General features: G+C 32.5%; 1 protein-coding gene across 1 annotated transcript; it reads left to right on the top strand.

The window, feature by feature from the left end:
- Positions 1-10448: 10448 nt before the first annotated feature.
- On the top strand, positions 10449-18013 carry LOC138317778 (L-fucono-1,5-lactonase-like). Its single transcript, XM_069259668.1, has 8 exons — positions 10449-10606; positions 11066-11227; positions 12667-12743; positions 13024-13181; positions 13399-13446; positions 15537-15653; positions 15930-15996; positions 16564-18013. Exons 1-8 carry the CDS (start codon positions 10558-10560, stop codon positions 16750-16752), a joined length of 867 nt encoding a protein of 288 aa, XP_069115769.1. The 5' UTR covers positions 10449-10557; the 3' UTR covers positions 16753-18013.
- Positions 18014-19224: the final 1211 nt, after the last annotated feature.

Genomic DNA, 19224 nt, shown 5'->3' with positions numbered 1-19224 from the left:
CAACAACAAGATACAGATAAGGGTAGATGTTGTTTTATAGTATCAACAACAAGATACAGATAAGGGTAGATGTTGTTTTATAGTATCATCAACAACAAGATACAGATAAGGGTAGATGTTGTTTTATAGTATCAACAACAAGAATCATCAACAACAAGATACAGATAAGGGTAGACGTTGTTTTATAGTATCATCAACAACAAGATACAGATAAGGGTAGATGTTGTTTTATAGTATCATCAACAACAAGATACAGATAAGGGTAGATGTTGTTTTATAGTATCATCAACAACAAGATACAGATAAGGGTAGATGTTGTTTTATAGTATCATCAACAACAAGATACAGATAAGGGTAGATGTTGTTTTATAGTATCATCAACAACAAGATACAGATAAGGGTAGATGTTGTTTTATAGTATCAACAACAACAACAAGATACAGATAAGGGTAGATGTTGTTTTATAGTATCATCATCAAACAACAGATACAGATAAGGGTAGATGTTGTTTTATAGTATCATCAACAACAAGATACAGATAAGGGTAGATGTTGTTTTATAGTATCATCAACAACAAGAAATACAGATAAGGGTAGATGTTGTTTTATAGTATCATCACAACAAGATACAGATAAGGGTAGATGTTTTTTTTTTATAGTATCATCAACAACAAGATACAGATAAGGGTAGATGTTGTTTTATAGTATCATCAACAAGATACAGATAAGGGTAGATGTTGTTTTATAGTATCATCACAACAAGATACAGATAAGGGTAGATGTTGTTTTATAGTATCATCAACAAGATACAGATAAGGGTAGATGTTGTTTTATAGTATCAACAAGATACAGAATAAGGTAGATGTTGTTTATAGTATCATCAACAAGAAACAAAAGGAGATTGTTTTATGATACATAAAGATACAGATAAGGGTAGATGTTGTTTTATAGTATCATCAACAACAAGATACAGATAAGGAGATAATGTTTTTATAGTATCATACAACAAGATACAGATAAGGGTAGATGTTGTTTTATAGTATCATCAAACAAGATACAGATAAGGGTAGATGTTGTTTTATAGTATCATCAACAACAAGATACAGATAAGTAGATGTTTTTATAGTATCATCACAACAAGATACAGATAAGGGTAGATGTTGTTTTATAGTATCAAACAAGATACAGATAAGGTAGATGTTGTTTTATAGTATCATCAACAACAAGATACAGATAAGGGTAGATGTTTTTTTTATAGTTATCAACAACAAGATACAGATAAGGGTAGATGTTGTTTTATAGTAGTATCAACAACAAGATACAGATAAGGGTAGATGTTGTTTTTATAGTATCATCAACAAGATACAGATAAGGGTAGATGTTGTTTTATATAGTATCAACAACAAGATACAGATAAGGGTAGATGTTGTTTTATAGTATCAACAACAAGATACAGATAAGGGTAGATGTTGTTTTATAGTATCATCACAACAAGATACAGATAAGGGTAGATGTTGTTTTATAGTATCATCAACAACAAGATACAGATAAGGGTAGATTGTTGTTTTATAGTATCAACAACAACAGATACAGATAAGGGTAGATGTTGTTTTATAGTATCATCATCAACAAGATACAGATAAGGGTAGATGTTGTTTTATAGTATCATCAACAACAAGATACAGATAAGGGTAGATGTTGTTTTTATAGTATCATCAACAACAAGATACAGATAAGGGTAGATGTTGTTTTATAGTATCATCACAACAAGATACAGATAAGGGTAGATGTTGTTTTATAGTATCATCAACAACAAGATACAGATAAGGGTAGATGTTGTTTTATAGTATCATCAACAACAAGATACAGATAAGGGTAGATGTTGTTTTATAGTATCATCAACACAGATACAGATAAGGGTAGATGTTGTTTTATAGTATCATCAACAACAAGATACAGATAAGGGTAGATGTTGTTTTATAGTATCATCAACACAAGATACAGATAAGGGTAGATGTTGTTTTATAGTATCATCAACAACAAGATACAGATAAGGGTAGATGTTGTTTTATAGTATCATCAACAACAAGATACAGATAAGGGTAGATGTTGTTTTATAGTATCAACAACAAGATACAGATAAGGGTAGATGTTGTTTTATAGTATCATCACAACAAATACAGATACAGATAAGTTGTTTAACAATACAGATAAGGTAGATGTTGTTTTATAGTATCATCAACAACAAGATACAGATAAGGGTAGATGTTGTTTTATAGTATCATCAACAACAAGATACAGATAAGGGTAGATGTTGTTTTATAGTATCATCATCAACAAAGATACAGATAAGGGTAGATGTTGTTTTATAGTATCATCACAACAAGATACAGATAAGGGTAGATGTTGTTTTATAGTATCATCAACAACAAGATACAGATAAGGGTAGATGTTGTTTTATAGTATCATCACAACAAGATACAGATAAGGGTAGATGTTGTTTTATAGTATCATCAACAACAAGATACAGATAAGGGTAGATGTTGTTTTATAGTATTCAACAACAAGATACAGATAAGGGTAGATGTTGTTTTATAGTATCATCACAACAAGATACAGATAAGGGTAGATGTTGTTTTTATAGTATCATCAACAACAAGATACAGATAAGGGTAGATGTTGTTTTTAGTATATAGATACAACAACAAGATACAGATAAGGGTAGATGTTGTTTTATAGTATCAACAACAAGATACAGATAAGGTAGATGTTGTTTTTTATATATATCATCAACAAGATACAGATAAGGGTAGATGTTGTTTTATAGTATCATACAACAAGAGTTTTATTACAGATACAGATAAGGGTAGATGTTGTTTTATAGTATCATCAACAACAAGTACAGATAAGGGTAGATGTTGTTTTATAGTATCACAACAAGATACAGATAAGGGTAGATGTTGTTTTATAGTATCAACAACAACAAGATACAGATAAGGGTAGATGTTGTTTTATAGTATCATCAAACAAGATACAGATAAGGGTAGATGTTGTTTTATAGTATCAACAACAAGATACAGATAAGGGTAGATGTTGTTTTATAGTATCAACAACAAGATACAGATAAGGGTAGATGTTGTTTTATAGTATCATCAACAAGATACAGATAAGGGTAGATGTTGTTTTATAGTATCATCAACAACAAGATACAGATAAGGGTAGATGTTGTTTTATAGTATCAACAACAAGATACAGATAAGGGTAGATGTTGTTTTATAGTATCATCATCAACAAGATACAGATAAGGGTAGATGTTGTTTTATAGTATCATCACAACAAGATACAGATAAGGGTAGATGTTGTTTTATAGTATCAACAACAAGATACAGATAAGGGTAGATGTTGTTTTTATAGTATCATCAACAAGATACAGATAAGGGTAGATGTTGTTTTATAGTATCATCACAACAAGATACAGATAAGGGTAGATGTTGTTTTATAGTATCATCAACAACAAGATACAGATAAGGGTAGATGTTGTTTTATATATCATCAACAAGATAGATAAGGTTTAAGATACAGATAAGGGTAGATGTTGTTTTATAGTATCATCAACAAGATACAGATAAGGGTAGATGTTGTTTTATAGTATCATCACAACAAGATACAGATAAGGGTAGATGTTGTTTTTATAGTATCATCAACAACAAGATACAGATAAGGGTAGATGTTGTTTTATAGTATCAACAACAAGATACAGATAAGGGTAGATGTTGTTTTATAGTATTCATCAACAAGATACAGATAAGGGTAGATGTTGTTTTATAGTATCATCAACAACAAGATACAGATAAGGGTAGATGTTGTTTTATAGTATCATCAACAACAAGATACAGATAAGGGTAGATGTTGTTTTATAGTATCATCAAACAAGATACAGATAAGGGTAGATGTTGTTTTATAGATCATCAACAACAAGATACAGATAAGGGTAGATGTTGTTTTATAGTATCATCAACAAGATACAGATAAGGGTAGATGTTGTTTTATAGTATCAACAACAAGATACAGATAAGGGTAGATGTTGTTTTATAGTATCATCAACAACAAGATACAGATAAGGGTAGATGTTGTTTTATAGTATCAACAACAAGATACAGATAAGGGTAGATGTTGTTTTATAGTATCATCAACAAGATACAGATAAGGGTAGATGTTGTTTTATAGTATCATCAACAACAAGATACAGATAAGGGTAGATGTTGTTTTATAGTATCATCAACAACAAGATACAGATAAGGGTAGATGTTGTTTTATAGTATCAACAACAACAAGATACAGATAAGGGTAGATGTTGTTTTATAGTATCATCAACAACAAGATACAGATAAGGGTAGATGTTTTTATAGTATCATCAAACAAGATACAGATAAGGGTAGATGTTGTTTTATAGTATCATCAACAACAAGATACAGATAAGGGTAGATGTTGTTTTATATAGTATCATCAACAACAAGATACAGATAAGGGTAGATGTTGTTTTTATAGTATCAACAACAAGATACAGATAAGGGTAGATGTTGTTTTATAGTATCAACAAGATACAGATAAGGGTAGATGTTGTTTTATAGTATCATCAACAAGATACAGATAAGGGTAGATGTTGTTTTATAGTATCATCAACAACAAGATACAGATAAGGGTAGATGTTGTTTTATAGTATCAACAACAAGATACAGATAAGGGTAGATGTTGTTTTATAGTATCATCAACAACAAGATACAGATAAGGGTAGATGTTGTTTTATAGTATCAACAACAAGATACAGATAAGGTAGATGTTGTTTTATAGTATCAACAACAAGATACAGATAAGGGTAGATGTTGTTTTATAGTATCATCAACAACAAGATACAGATAAGGGTAGATGTTGTTTTATAGTATCATCAACAAGATACAGATAAGGGTAGATGTTGTTTTATAGTATCATCAACAACAAGATACAGATAAGGGTAGATGTTGTTTTATAGTATCACAACAAGATACAGATAAGGGTAGATGTTGTTTTATAGTATCATCAACAACAGATACAGATAAGGGTAGATGTTGTTTTATAGTATCAACAACAAGATACAGATAAGGGTAGATGTTGTTTTATAGTATCATCAACAAGATACAGATAAGGGTAGATGTTGTTTTTATAGTATCATCAACAACAAGATACAGATAAGGGTAGATGTTGTTTTATAGTATCATCAACAACAAGATACAGATAAGGGTAGATGTTGTTTTATAGTATCATCATCAACAAGATACAGATAAGGGTAGATGCTGTTTTATAGTTTCAACAAGATACAGATAAGGGTAGATGTTGTTTTATAGTATCATCAACAACAAGATACAGATAAGGGTAGATGTTGTTTTATAGTATCAATCAACAAGATACAGATAAGGGTAGATGTTGTTTTTATAGTATCAACAACAAGATACAGATAAGGGTAGATGTTGTTTTATAGTATCATCACAACAAGATACAGATAAGGGTAGATGTTGTTTTATAGTATCATCAACAACAAGATACAGATAAGGGTAGATGTTGTTTTATAGTATCATCAACAACAAGATACAGATAAGGGTAGATGTTGTTTTATAGTATCAACAACAAGATACAGATAAGGGTAGATGTTGTTTTATAGTATCATCACAACAAGATACAGATAAGGGTAGATGTTGTTTTATAGTATCAATACAGATAAGGGTAGATGTTGTTTTATAGTATCATCAACAACAAGATACAGATAAGGGTAGATGTTGTTTTATAGTATCATCAACAACAAGATACAGATAAGGGTAGATGTTGTTTTATAGTATCATCAACAACAAGATACAGATAAGGGTAGATGTTGTTTTATAGTATCAACAACAAGATACAGATAAGGGTAGATGTTGTTTTATAGTATCATCAACAACAAGATACAGATAAGGGTAGATGTTGTTTTATAGTATCAACAACAAGATACAGATAAGGGTAGATGTTGTTTTATAGTATCAACAACAAGATACAGATAAGGGTAGATGTTGTTTTATAGTATCATCAACAACAAGATACAGATAAGGGTAGATGTTGTTTTATAGTATCATCAACAAGATACAGATAAGGGTAGATGTTGTTTTATAGTATCATCAACAACAAGATACAGATAAGGGTAGATGTTGTTTTATAGTATCATCAACAAGATACAGATAAGGGTAGATGTTGTTTTATAGTATCATCAACAAGATACAGATAAGGGTAGATGTTGTTTTATAGTATCATCAACAACAAGATACAGATAAGGGTAGATGTTGTTTTATAGTATCATCAACAACAAGATACAGATAAGGGTAGATGTTGTTTTATAGTATCATCAACAACAAGATACAGATAAGGGTAGATGTTGTTTTATAGTATCAAACAACATAGATACAGATAAGGGTAGATGTTGTTTTATAGTATCAACAACAACAAGATACAGATAAGGGTAGATGTTGTTTTATAGTATCAACAACAAGATACAGATAAGGGTAGATGTTGTTTTATAGTATCATCAACAACAAGATACAGATAAGGGTAGATGTTGTTTTATAGTATCATCAACAACAAGATACAGATAAGGGTAGATGTTGTTTTATAGTATCAACAACAAGATACAGATAAGGGTAGATGTTGTTTTATAGTATCAACAACAAGATACAGATAAGGGTAGATGTTGTTTTATAGTATCATCAACAACAAGATACAGATAAGGGTAGATGTTGTTTTATAGTATCATCATCAACAAGATACAGATAAGGGTAGATGTTGTTTTATAGTATCATCAACAAGATACAGATAAGGGTAGATGTTGTTTTATAGTATCAACAACAAGATACAGATAAGGGTAGATGTTGTTTTATAGTATCATCAACAACAAGATACAGATAAGGGTAGATGTTGTTTTATAGTATCATCAACAACAAGATACAGATAAGGGTAGATGTTGTTTTATAGTATCATCATCAACAAGATACAGATAAGGGTAGATGTTGTTTTATAGTATCATCAACAACAAGATACAGATAAGGGTAGATGTTGTTTTATAGTATCATCAACAAAATACAGATAAGGGTAGATGTTGTTTTATAGTATCAACAACAAGATACAGATAAGGGTAGATGTTGTTTTATAGTATCAACAACAAGATACAGATAAGGGTAGATGTTGTTTTATAGTATCAACAACAAGATACAGATAAGGGTAGATGTTGTTTTATAGTATCAACAACAAGATACAGATACAGATAAGATGTTGTTTTATAGTATCAAAACAACAGATACAGATAAGGGTAGATGTTGTTTTATAGTATCATCAACAACAAGATACAGATAAGGGTAGATGTTGTTTTATAGTATCATCAACAACAAGATACAGATAAGGGTAGATGTTGTTTTATAGTATCATCAACAACAAGATACAGATAAGGGTAGATGTTGTTTTATAGTATCAACAACAAGATACAGATAAGGGTAGATGTTGTTTTATAGTATCATCATCAACAAGATACAGATAAGGGTAGATGTTGTTTTATAGTATCATCACAACAAGATACAGATAAGGGTAGATGTTGTTTTATAGTATCATCAACAACAAGATACAGATAAGGGTAGATGTTGTTTTATAGTCATCAACAACAACAAGATACAGATAAGGGTAGATGTTGTTTTATAGTATCATCATCAACAACAAGATACAGATAAGGGTAGATGTTGTTTTATAGTATCATCAACAACAAGATACAGATAAGGGTAGATGTTGTTTTATAGTATCATCAACAACAAGATACAGATAAGGGTAGATGTTGTTTTATAGTATCAACAACAAGATACAGATAAGGGTAGATGTTGTTTTATAGTATCATCAACAACAAGATACAGATAAGGGTAGATGTTGTTTTATAGTATCATCAACAACAAGATACAGATAAGGGTAGATGTTGTTTTATAGTATCAACAACAAGATACAGATAAGGGTAGATGTTGTTTTATAGTATCATCACAACAAGATACAGATAAGGGTAGATGTTGTTTTATAGTATCAACAACAAGATACAGATAAGGGTAGATGTTGTTTTATAGTATCATCATCAACAAGATACAGATAAGGGTAGATAAGTATCATCATAGATCGATAGTAGATGTTGTTTTATAGTATCATCATCAACAAGATACAGATAAGGGTAGATGTTGTTTTATAGTATCACACAAATACAAACAACAAGATACAGATAAGGGTAGATGTTGTTTTATAGTATCATCAACAAGATACAGATAAGGGTAGATGTTGTTTTTATAGTATCATCAACAACAGATAAGGGTAGATACAGATAAGGGGTAGATGTTGTTTTATAGTATCAACAACAAGATACAGATAGGGTAGATGTTGTTTTTATAGTATCATCAACAACAAGATACAGATAAGGGTAGATGTTGTTTTATAGTATCAACAACAAGATACAGATAAGGGTAGATGTTGTTTTATAGTATCAAACAACAAGATACAGATAAGGGTAGATGTTGTTTTATAGTATCAACAACAAGATACAGATAAGGGTAGATGTTGTTTTATAGTATCATCAACAACAAGATACAGATAAGGGTAGATGTTGTTTTATAGTATCAACAACAAGATACAGATAAGGGTAGATGTTGTTTTATAGTATCATCAACAACAAGATACAGATAAGGGTAGAAAAGTGGTAGATGTTGTTTTATAGTATCATCATCAACAAGATACAGATAAGGGTAGATGTTGTTTTATAGTATCATAACAACAAGATACAGATAAGGGTAGATGTTGTTTTATAGTATCATCAACAACAAGATACAGATAAGGGTAGATGTTGTTTTATAGTATCATCAACAACAAGATACAGATAAGGGTAGATGTTGTTTTTATAGTAACAACTACAGAGGTAATGTTGTTTTTGTATCATCACAACAACAAGATACAGATAAGGGTAGATGTTGTTTTATAGTATCATCAACAACAAGATACAGATAAGGGTAGATGTTGTTTTATAGTATCATCAACAACAAGATACAGATAAGGGTAGATGTTGTTTTATAGTATCATCAACAACAAGATACAGATAAGGGTAGACGTTGTTTTACTTCAAACTTTATTATTAGTCTCTTTACAAAATACATTGTGTAGAGAATCATATTAACAACAACATTTAACAAATGCAACATACATGTAGACGGAGGACGAATTATATATTTTTTAAACATAAATTTTCATAAATCTCGTAATATTTTATTTTCGTATATTCGTAGATTTCATAAGCTGTAAAAACTTAATCATATTTGTTTTCGTGTAATAGTACTCAATAACATAAATTTCTTGCTAAGGTCAAAAACGGGCACTCTTATAAATTTTAAAATTCGTCACCATTGGTATCACTTTGAGTACAAATTCTATTTTGATAATTCATATTAATCTCCCATCTACCAGTTATCAACAAGAAAATACAGATAATGCGTACCCCGCATGCTTATCACACCACTACTACCAAATCAATTAAAAGGTGCTGCTTCGAATTCATTTCAACGACACCAGAATGTTTTCTCCATTCACATTTACATATTATACATTTATCTGTTCTTATGGTAGATATTTATCCATAACATTTATTGTTTTATGAAAACGTCCTTGCCAATTACAATAGCATACATACTTAAATTCTCAGCATACCTAGATATATAAGTTCTGAAACCAAAGTGGACCAGCATGTGTATGGTTTACACACCAAGCATTGTATGTGAGCTGTTTATATCAGGTAAAGAAGTGACGTGTTTGCTACAGCTTTCATGCAGTCTTTCTTTTGTTGCTTTTAAATATAGATCTAGACCAAGCAGGAAAAAATATGTGAAAAAATCTAGAAATTCAGGAGCAGCATTTCAGTATCATACGTTAGCGAATTGCTAGCATTAACAAAGGAAACTTGTGGGATTGGACACATGTGCAGTGGACTGTGAAAAATAAACATTATGCTATAGTTTTATGTGGCATATCAACCCATAAATCTAACTTTACATTAGTATACATATCAAATCCATGGATATAGGATTACTACAGCTGTTTCAAACTCAAACCAATATCTGATTTCTGTGTCCTTTATTTTGACTACATTTCGGAACATTTAAGATATTTGTGAACCTTAGCCTATGTCATTTTTTGTCTTTGTTTACCTCCTTTGATTATTGTGTTATTTACAAATGTTGAATAGTCACTCCATACCTTTCATGACATAACAATATTAAAATGAAAAATTAAATGAAGGGAAAACAAAACAAAAACTCCTTAAACAGAACAAAATCCTTGGGAAATATCCAGTGAATCATTATTAAACAGTCGCTGGCCTCAGATGGATGGCTTTTCTTAAATGTACACACAAGTATGTAGCTATCTGACACTCCACTGCACTATCATTCTCTTATCGCAGCGAGCGTTAAAGATATGACAACTATATATAGACGGCATGGCGGATGGAACAAGTGTTCACGAGGATTATGTAGACACCCATTTCCGTAAGTAGGAATAATGGCATGGTCTTTAGAGTATCTGATATGTAGTCTGGGATGGTGGGTGTATTCTGATAACTTTATACTAGGAATGATCAGTCATATGTAATGCATTAGCCATGTGTGTCTGAAAGTATATTTATTTGAAAATAAACAAGTTGACAGTGGCGTAAGGGAAGTAACTCTGACAGATTATAAAATGTTACCTGAGGTCAGAATACAGTTTTAACTTTAGCGAAATTAAACTGAAATATATTTTGAAATGATCTACCATAAGGTTTTCATTTTGAAGTTTTTTTCGCAACATTTTTCAATAAGTTAGATATTATTTCTATGATTAGAGGCATAATATTTCTTATCTTAATGTTGATATGTACATACACTATTTAGACTCGTATTTAGCCAAATCTAATTCAGATATAATTTTTTATGGTGTTGAACAAAATATGTAACTGGTTTCCTTAGATATTTGGGACCTGGACCATTTTAAATACCCATGGCCAACTTCGAATGAAGGACCTATATTTCGCACAGTTACTGCGGCTGAATATGTAGACAACCTGCGAAAAACGCCAGTCAAATACGGAGTTTTTGTACAGTGTCTGAACGGACATCCCGATGAATCAAGTAAGCTAGTAGTGACTAGTGGCGAAAGAGGGGGGCACATTTCGGTCAACACCGATTTTTTAGCAATACTTTGTTGTTTGGTAGTTAAGATATGACAAGAAACTGAGGTCGGATCATCCTCGATACTACAGGGGTTACTTTCAATGTCGTTATACATCCTCCTCTGGACAATCTTATGGTAAAACAGAAGACAGGTAAGGAGAAAATAAAACGCTTGTCAATCACAGGCCAGCAGAAATATCTTTTTCAGATTAAGGAGAACGACGCCTCACTTCAAAGCCACAATGTACCGCTTTTCGATTATTTTTATGTACACCAAAGGAAAAAAATTGTCTGCTTATCTGTTGTCGCAGACAGCACATGGGGCCAACTCAATGAAAATCGATGTTTTCATACTTTTTTTGTATTTTGTGGATGGACTGATAAATGAACCTAACAGTTACATGATCTTTTTAAGAAAATACGAGATTTATCAAAAAATCGGGATCTTTACTTGTTAGGTATTTGGTGGATGGACTGATGAATATACATGTAGTAAATATCTTGATTTTTTAATAATTTTTCAAATCTTGTGTTTTTCTGAAAAAAATCACATGACTTTTATTCATCAGTCCATCCACCAAAATGAATAAAAAAACCATGTATGACAACATCCATTTTCATTGAGTGGGCCCCATGTTGCAGACAGAACATTTCTATGTGCTATTAAGGAATAGTAACTAACCCCTGGAGTATTGAGGACGAGGTCGGCTTGGAGACCATTTTGAATTATAAGAGGATAAAGTGAAAGATCAAATCACCATTGTTCTATTGAAATAAAACTAAATGATATTTTATGAATATCTTTTCTTTGTATTAAGGCATTAGAACTGCATACACTTAAAACAACTGAAAACGATCACCCTTAACCAGAAGGTAACACACTATTGCTCATTATGTTTCAGATATTCTATTACTACCAGTCGTAATAATTCTACAAACGAAAAATACATGTTTGATACAATAGATTTTACGCCAAAAAATGTTACGTGTGCAATGGTGGTCGGTAATGGGGAGGGGGAGGCAATTCACTTATCATAGTCCAATTAACAAGGTGTTGTTTAAAGTTTTGTTAGTCAACTTCAGCGGGTGTAAGGATAGTCCTCGCTTATAATTAGGGAAGGAACTGGAATCAAACAGTCACTGCAGTTAAACAACTGCTAACCACTGCGCATGCTTACGAATTGCGGACTATTTTCACACAAATGTAGTTCAGAAATCAAAGGAATTCAATGGCTGCACTTCTGTCAACAAAGCATATTCATTTTAACCCCTTGTTTCTATGGACTGTATTTACCTACAAAATAAATCAAATGTAGTTAGTAATCAAACCTATTGGCCGTAAATCCAGTCTTAACAAATCTATAAATGTTGCCCGTTTTGCAAACTATTTTCCTCAGAATGGGTTATGCAGCAGGCGAAGTCATGGCCGGAAATTAAAGGTGTTGTCGGCGGAGTTGACCTTACGGATCCAAACGTAACTTTTGTTATTTTGTACCATTTTACATTGCAGTTTATTGTCATTTTAAATATGATGACAGCATTTTTATGAATTATAAGATGTTTTCACCAGAAGCACTTAAAATCATGTAGATTATGATTTATCTCTGGCGTCAAAAACATGCCTTAAATATTCTTCATTAATGTTAACTTCAAAGATATCTTGCGGAGTTATCCTCTAAACGGTACATTGCTGTTTCTTCCTTTATATGTCCAAGAAAATTTTCTAACATATGAATCGATTCCATGGTATCCAGATCCGCGGGACGCTGGCAGACCTGTGTAAGGATCCCTTATTTAAGGGAGTCCGGCACATCCTCGACATGGAGGACCCCACATGGATCACGCGTGAAGACGTGCACAAGGGCATGGCAGTCCTTGAAGAGCTCGGCATGACCTTTGACCTTCTGCTCAGGTAGATCTACATGCCATTTGCAATAATTATTTTTTTTCCACAAAATATATGCTTCCGGATATTTTCATAGTTGAAATGATTTGTTTTCCCTTTTTGTTCATTTGCTTTCAATTCTCATTTTAATAGGTTGTGTATCCCTAACGAGGGTTTCATACTCTCGCGGTACAGAGACAATCCCTAACGAGGGTTTCATCCTTTCCATTGTTTTCTATTTTAGGCCACATCTTCTCTCTCACATCCCAAGAGTGGTTGCCAAGTTCCCAAGGTAAGTGACGTCATCGTCCCGCAATCTAATACATTATACATGTATGAATACCTATGGACTTAGCAGTATTTTCCCAGTTGTATTACATGTTGTACTCCCATAAGACGAATTAGATATAAAGTAGTGACTGTTAGTTCTTCAATTTTAATGAAGGCATCCATTCTTATTTCTCTATTTCTTCCAATAACACAAAATGCGCATTAATGTACATTGAAGTTATTAATTTACTACATCCATAAAAAGTGTAAATTAATCAACGTCTTTGAAAGTGCAGATACCAGCAGTTTGGAAACTATGTCCTATATGGAAAACTCTGCCAATTTCGCAGACAACATTTTATATGCACGTTTTTGTTGTTATTGTTGTTGTTTTAAATTAGATTAGATATCGTTGAAATGACAAATATTGTTTATGCTCTGTCGGCGACGGAGCATATTTAATTATTGTACACATGAAACTGCGTACAAGTGTACTGGGATTCACAGTAAAGAGGTCAGTGTAGGAATACATTTTAAAACAGGGCGGTGATAAGTCCAGCGTGGTGGTACTCAATGGCACAATAAGATACATTAGAAATGGATAGCTTACAGCCATGATATGAAAATGCCAATTGGACATTCTTCCGAAATTGAGTAATTGACATCTATTTGGTGGCTAGAAACATGACAATCACTATGGAAAGACGCTTGTCATCTTAACCTCGTCTCATCTATTACATTTTCATAAATTATCAATCATTGCACGTTAACGACGTTTATACAAAATAATTAGAGAGGGAAAAAGGAAGAAGAAAAAAAATGATAACTCATACCCAAAGATGTTTAAAAAAGAGGTGTCATGATTATTGCTTTGAGGATCCTAAAGACAGCTGTCCTGTTTGGTTTGTTTTAAAATGTCTAATTATACTTACGGGACGGAATAGTAGGGTACAACCGTATTGTTGATGTTTAGTGTTGTTGGTTTGTTTTAACATGTCTAATTGTACTTACGGGACGGAATAGTATAGTCCGAATGATTCTGACTATCTATCCGCTTTTTATATACTGACGTGGGCGGATGATAGTCAGAAGTCCGTGCTCTTTCAAAACGCCAAAAGTCCAGCGACCCTCACCAGGGTCGCTAGTTTTTCAATGTTTTCTCTTTTCAGGTTTCATGTGATTTTTTGACAATTGCATAGTTCGATAGAAAAATTATTTTTACACTACCTTGACATGTTGAAAAAAGTAAATTATATCTCTCAGCGTGCAACTTGTGGTATTTCTTTGAGACTTCTCAAATTTCCCGGCTAGATCGTTCATATTGGTTGAAGTTATCACGTGATTAAAATCTCGCCGGAAGTCAAGGGAAATCCTTTTCATCAACGCATTTTTAACCTTCATTTTCTGACGTCACTCAAATTCTCGCGAGATTGGTTTTGGCAGCCATATACAAACAACGTGCCTGAAAATGACGAAGTCCGAAGAAACTGGAGGAAATGCATTTGTTAACAGTCGTTTACACATATAATTGATATGGAAGGTAGTGTAAAAATAATTTTTCTATCGAACTATGCAATTGTCAAAAAATCACATGAAACCTGAAAAGAGAAAACATTGAAAAACTAGCGACCCTGGTGAGGGTCGCTGGACTTTTGGCGTTTTGAAAGAGCACGGACTTCTGACTATCATCCGCCCACGTCAGTATATAAAAAGCGGATAGATAGTCAGAATCATTCGGACTAGGAATAGTAGGGTACAACCGTATTGTTGATGTCTAGTGTTATTGGTGTGTTTTAACATGTCTAATTGTACTTACGGGGCGGAATAGTAGGGTACAACCGTATTGTTGATGTCTAGTGTCATTGGTGTGTTTTAACATGTCTAATTGTACTTACGGGACGGGATAGTAGGGTACAACCGTATTGTTGATGTGTAGTGTTTTTGGTGTGTTTTAACATGTCTAATTGTACTTACGGGACGGATAGTAGGGTACAACCGTATTGTTGATGTCTAGTGTTATTGGTGTGTTTTAACATGTCTAATTGTACTTACGGGACGGGATAGTAGGGTACAACCGTATTGTTGATGTGTAGTGTTTTTGGTGTGTTTCAGATTGAAAATGGTTGTCGACCATATAGCTAAACCATATATCAAAGCAAAGGAAATTGAACAATGGAAAAAAGACATGACAGAAATCGCACATCAAAGTAAAAATATATACTGTAAAATGTAAGTATTTATTTCACCTATCGAACAATGGATGATTTTACATCGTATGTGATATTAGCCCTATAAACTCAGTTGTGGTAAATCATTATACATTAAGTTCAAATTATTTTGTGCTTATATGTAAGAATTCATTTGGTTGCTGTAACAGCCAATCAGAGGCAGCATTTACGTTATCATATCTTTCTGCCAATATAAATTGTCGTTAAAAGCGAAATTGAATTATTCCGAAAAAAATCCCGTTATTTGAAGATTCTACTTCTATATTTGCCCTGTCAGTTCCGGTATGGTCACTGAGGCAGACTGGGATAGCTGGACACCAGAGGACTTCATGCCATACGTAGAGGTAAAAGTTAAGATAGAAATGTTGAAACCTATTTTTATAGTTATCACACTAACTATGTTATATAACTGCAATATGATACATATATGTTTTAAAGTTAAAGCTATAACATGTTATGAAATGAGATTTTGAATTTATTTCTCTAAACGCCCTTTTTATCTTTGGAGTATGCCGTTTAACATTATAACGATTATTTGAAGTTTTGAGATCTTGTAATGAACAGCAGTAAGTAATCATAAACTAATATCGAATGCTCCGAGACCAGCTGACACAATGGCACACGTTAAAGGCGAAAAATGCATTGAACTTCACTCTCAAAAACACATGAACAACACGATATGGAACTTATTGCAGATGGGTATCTAGCAGTTGTATACGTTCTTGGGATGTTTTGAACAATCCGATTTTCGATTAAATAATTACGTTAATCGTGCTAATTACGTTTACCCGTTTTTATTATGTAATCTGGTTACGGATGATTTAAAGTTAAATCTTAGATCGCCCTAATTTGAACAGCGTTGTATTTCGCCATTTGTCAGTTGTAATTGAACAAGTGCGTTCTTTTTACAGCACATCATCTCGTCATTCGGCGTTGATAGGGTGATGTTTGGATCCGACTGGCCAGTATGCACACTAGCGAAGGCCTCTTTGAATGACGTTTTCGAGTTATTTACCAAACTTACCTCATCTTATTCATCCGAAGACAGGAGGAAAATGCTGCGTGATAACGCTAAGGAGTTCCACTCTCTGGATATATAGGCCTGGAGATTAATGACCAGTAATCTATGTACAGTAAAATTGTATTGATACCAATTGAAAAGGGATTAATATGAGACATCAATGGAATCCGCGAGTCAGCGCAATTATATTGATACCATTGGGGAAAGGGAGTATATATGTGACGTGAATGGAAGCTATGTGACGTGAATGGAAGCCTCTAGTCAGCGCAATGGTATTGATACCATTGGGGAAATGGATTTTATATGTGACGTGAATGGAAGCTATGTGACGTGAATGGAAGACTCTAGTCAGCGCAATGGTATTGATACCATTGGGGAAAAGGGAGTATATATGTGACGTGAATGGAAGACGAGAGTTAGCGCAATTGTATTGATACCATTGGAGAAAAGGGAGTATACATGTAGCATCAATAGAAGACGCGAATCAGCGAGTACTAAGAGAATCCAACTTCGCTAGCCAATGGTATTCAGTGCGGTACTCCCCCGGAAACCCTTGGCTAGGTCCATCCGACCAATGAAAACGCGTTTTCTTTATGTTAACAACACTGAACAGAAGTGATGGCAGTGACCACACTGAGGCATGCTATGTCTATCAACAACAGCTTCCAGCGAAGTCATATTAAAAAAATTACTACTTCGTCAACTTTATTTTTTTTAGATTAGGTAAATGAAGTAATTGGATACACGTACGGTTCTCTCTAAACAGATAGGAAAAGCAAATACATGTGTGGTTTCTGTTTTCCTAAGTTAAAAAAATTATGCAAAGATATAGACGTCTATCTCGAGATATATTTGGCCTCTGAAGTACGAAATACAAAAAATGATTTCCGAACACATTAACAAATAAGTCACAATTTTTTTTATCTGTGATAGTTTGAATCTATCCCATAAAAACATGTTTTTAAAGTGCGCTGCAAAATTGATGTCCGAAAAAAATACAATGTACGTAAATGGAAGGGACGCAACAGCGGTAATCCAGGTGGCGCAGTGCGGAAACTTCAATTTTGAGGTCAAATCTGACAAGGGTTTCGGGGAGAGTATCGTCCTGAATACCATTGGCTAGCGAAATCGACGAAAATCATACATCGAAATAAAAAGTTTGAATGTTTGTTTGGTATTAATGATAGTTAACGGGTCCCATTGTTCACTTTGATCCCTTCATACGTTATCATATACTTCTGGTTATTGACATTCGAGATGTTTTGTTTATGATATAATTATGTAAATGATATTTCATTTCAACATTACAATATCTGTATTTAAATAAAGAATTAATTTACCCATATCGTTACTATTTATTTGCAGTTTAGTCTGCCTCTATGACATTAATTAATCTGCTGAATTAAGTTTTAACGCCTTACCTCAAGATTAATAGAAGCTGAACATTGCCTTAATTAATAATATGATGGCGTTTTCAAATCTTTAGAAAGAGTTGGCTTTCTTTTAACTTAAAATGTACTTTTTCTTCATATCAAAATTTATGTGTTTGCAATTGTCATTTACACACAATTTAGAATAAAAACGTACACAACATGAGCATCATATATTTAAGAATATACGGAGAGCGATCGGGATCTGTGAGTAAAAATAAAATTATTTACACTGCATCATTTTAACATGCAAAAAATCTTTGACATATTTTACATTATCATAATTGATATATAAAAAGTTTTTAAGTATCAAGAGGAATATAAATAATTACACTTCAATGAATTATTTTCCTTTGACTGTTCGACATGTATTTGCAGGAAGCATGTTTTAATGCTAACATTTAGTTAAAAGTTTCCATGTCCATCGGTCTATATAACCATCTTAATCATCGTACGATGTACATCTAGCTTCAAATATCCATAAAATAAAATTATTTATTTTCTTCGGAACGCTATGAATTTCATCAGACGGTTTTCTGGTAAGAACGGTGAAATATTGGAGTTAAGTTTTCTTTTATTCGTTATAAACTTTTTATTGGTTCATTTTAAACTTTAACTATTATATTTTACACATTACTCTTTGTATTTTACATCTTGCGTGCTTAGACGATCCATTGCTTTACAGTTAATGAACAATAAAACACTTCTCGAAAGACTGTAAATTTTACAAATTAAAGTTATATGTTCCGTTATTGTCATGTTCACGAATCAAGAAGAGCTTTTAATATGTTATTAACCACCAACAGTTTGAGAATTATAATACCTGCAATGCATATATTTTAATTTTACAAAGTTAAATAAGAGCTCAAAATCAATTTTGCCAAAAGTCTTGATATTTACGTCTGCAATGCAGTGAAATAAGTACACATAGTAATAGAAATAGTAAGATATAAGAAATTGTGAAGTGGCTAATCAGATGTGTTTTCGGCTAAACATACAGTATAAGTATAACAGTGAATGAAGTCTGTGTTGTTGCAAATGCTTATAAAGCATCATACATGTTTGTCTGTGCCTTTGAATGATTTCACAGCTCAATTCATCAAATCTCATATTTTCAAAAG

Source organism: Argopecten irradians, chromosome 3 (genome assembly GCF_041381155.1).
Source record: "Argopecten irradians isolate NY chromosome 3, Ai_NY, whole genome shotgun sequence".
Taxonomy (NCBI): domain Eukaryota; kingdom Metazoa; phylum Mollusca; class Bivalvia; order Pectinida; family Pectinidae; genus Argopecten; species Argopecten irradians.
Note: the sequence above shows the minus strand (reverse complement) of the source record. Positions and strands in the feature narration are given on the sequence as shown.

Bases quoted from the DNA above. Each gene is read 5' to 3' on its own strand.
- LOC138317778 (XM_069259668.1), top strand. From the start codon at position 10,558: ATGGCGGATGGAACAAGTGTTCACGAGGATTATGTAGACACCCATTTC. The intron at 10,607-11,065 runs GTAAGTAGGAAT...TGGTTTCCTTAG, and splicing joins TTATGTAGACACCCATTTCC to ATATTTGGGACCTGGACCAT. The intron at 15,997-16,563 runs GTAAAAGTTAAG...TTCTTTTTACAG, and splicing joins ACTTCATGCCATACGTAGAG to CACATCATCTCGTCATTCGG.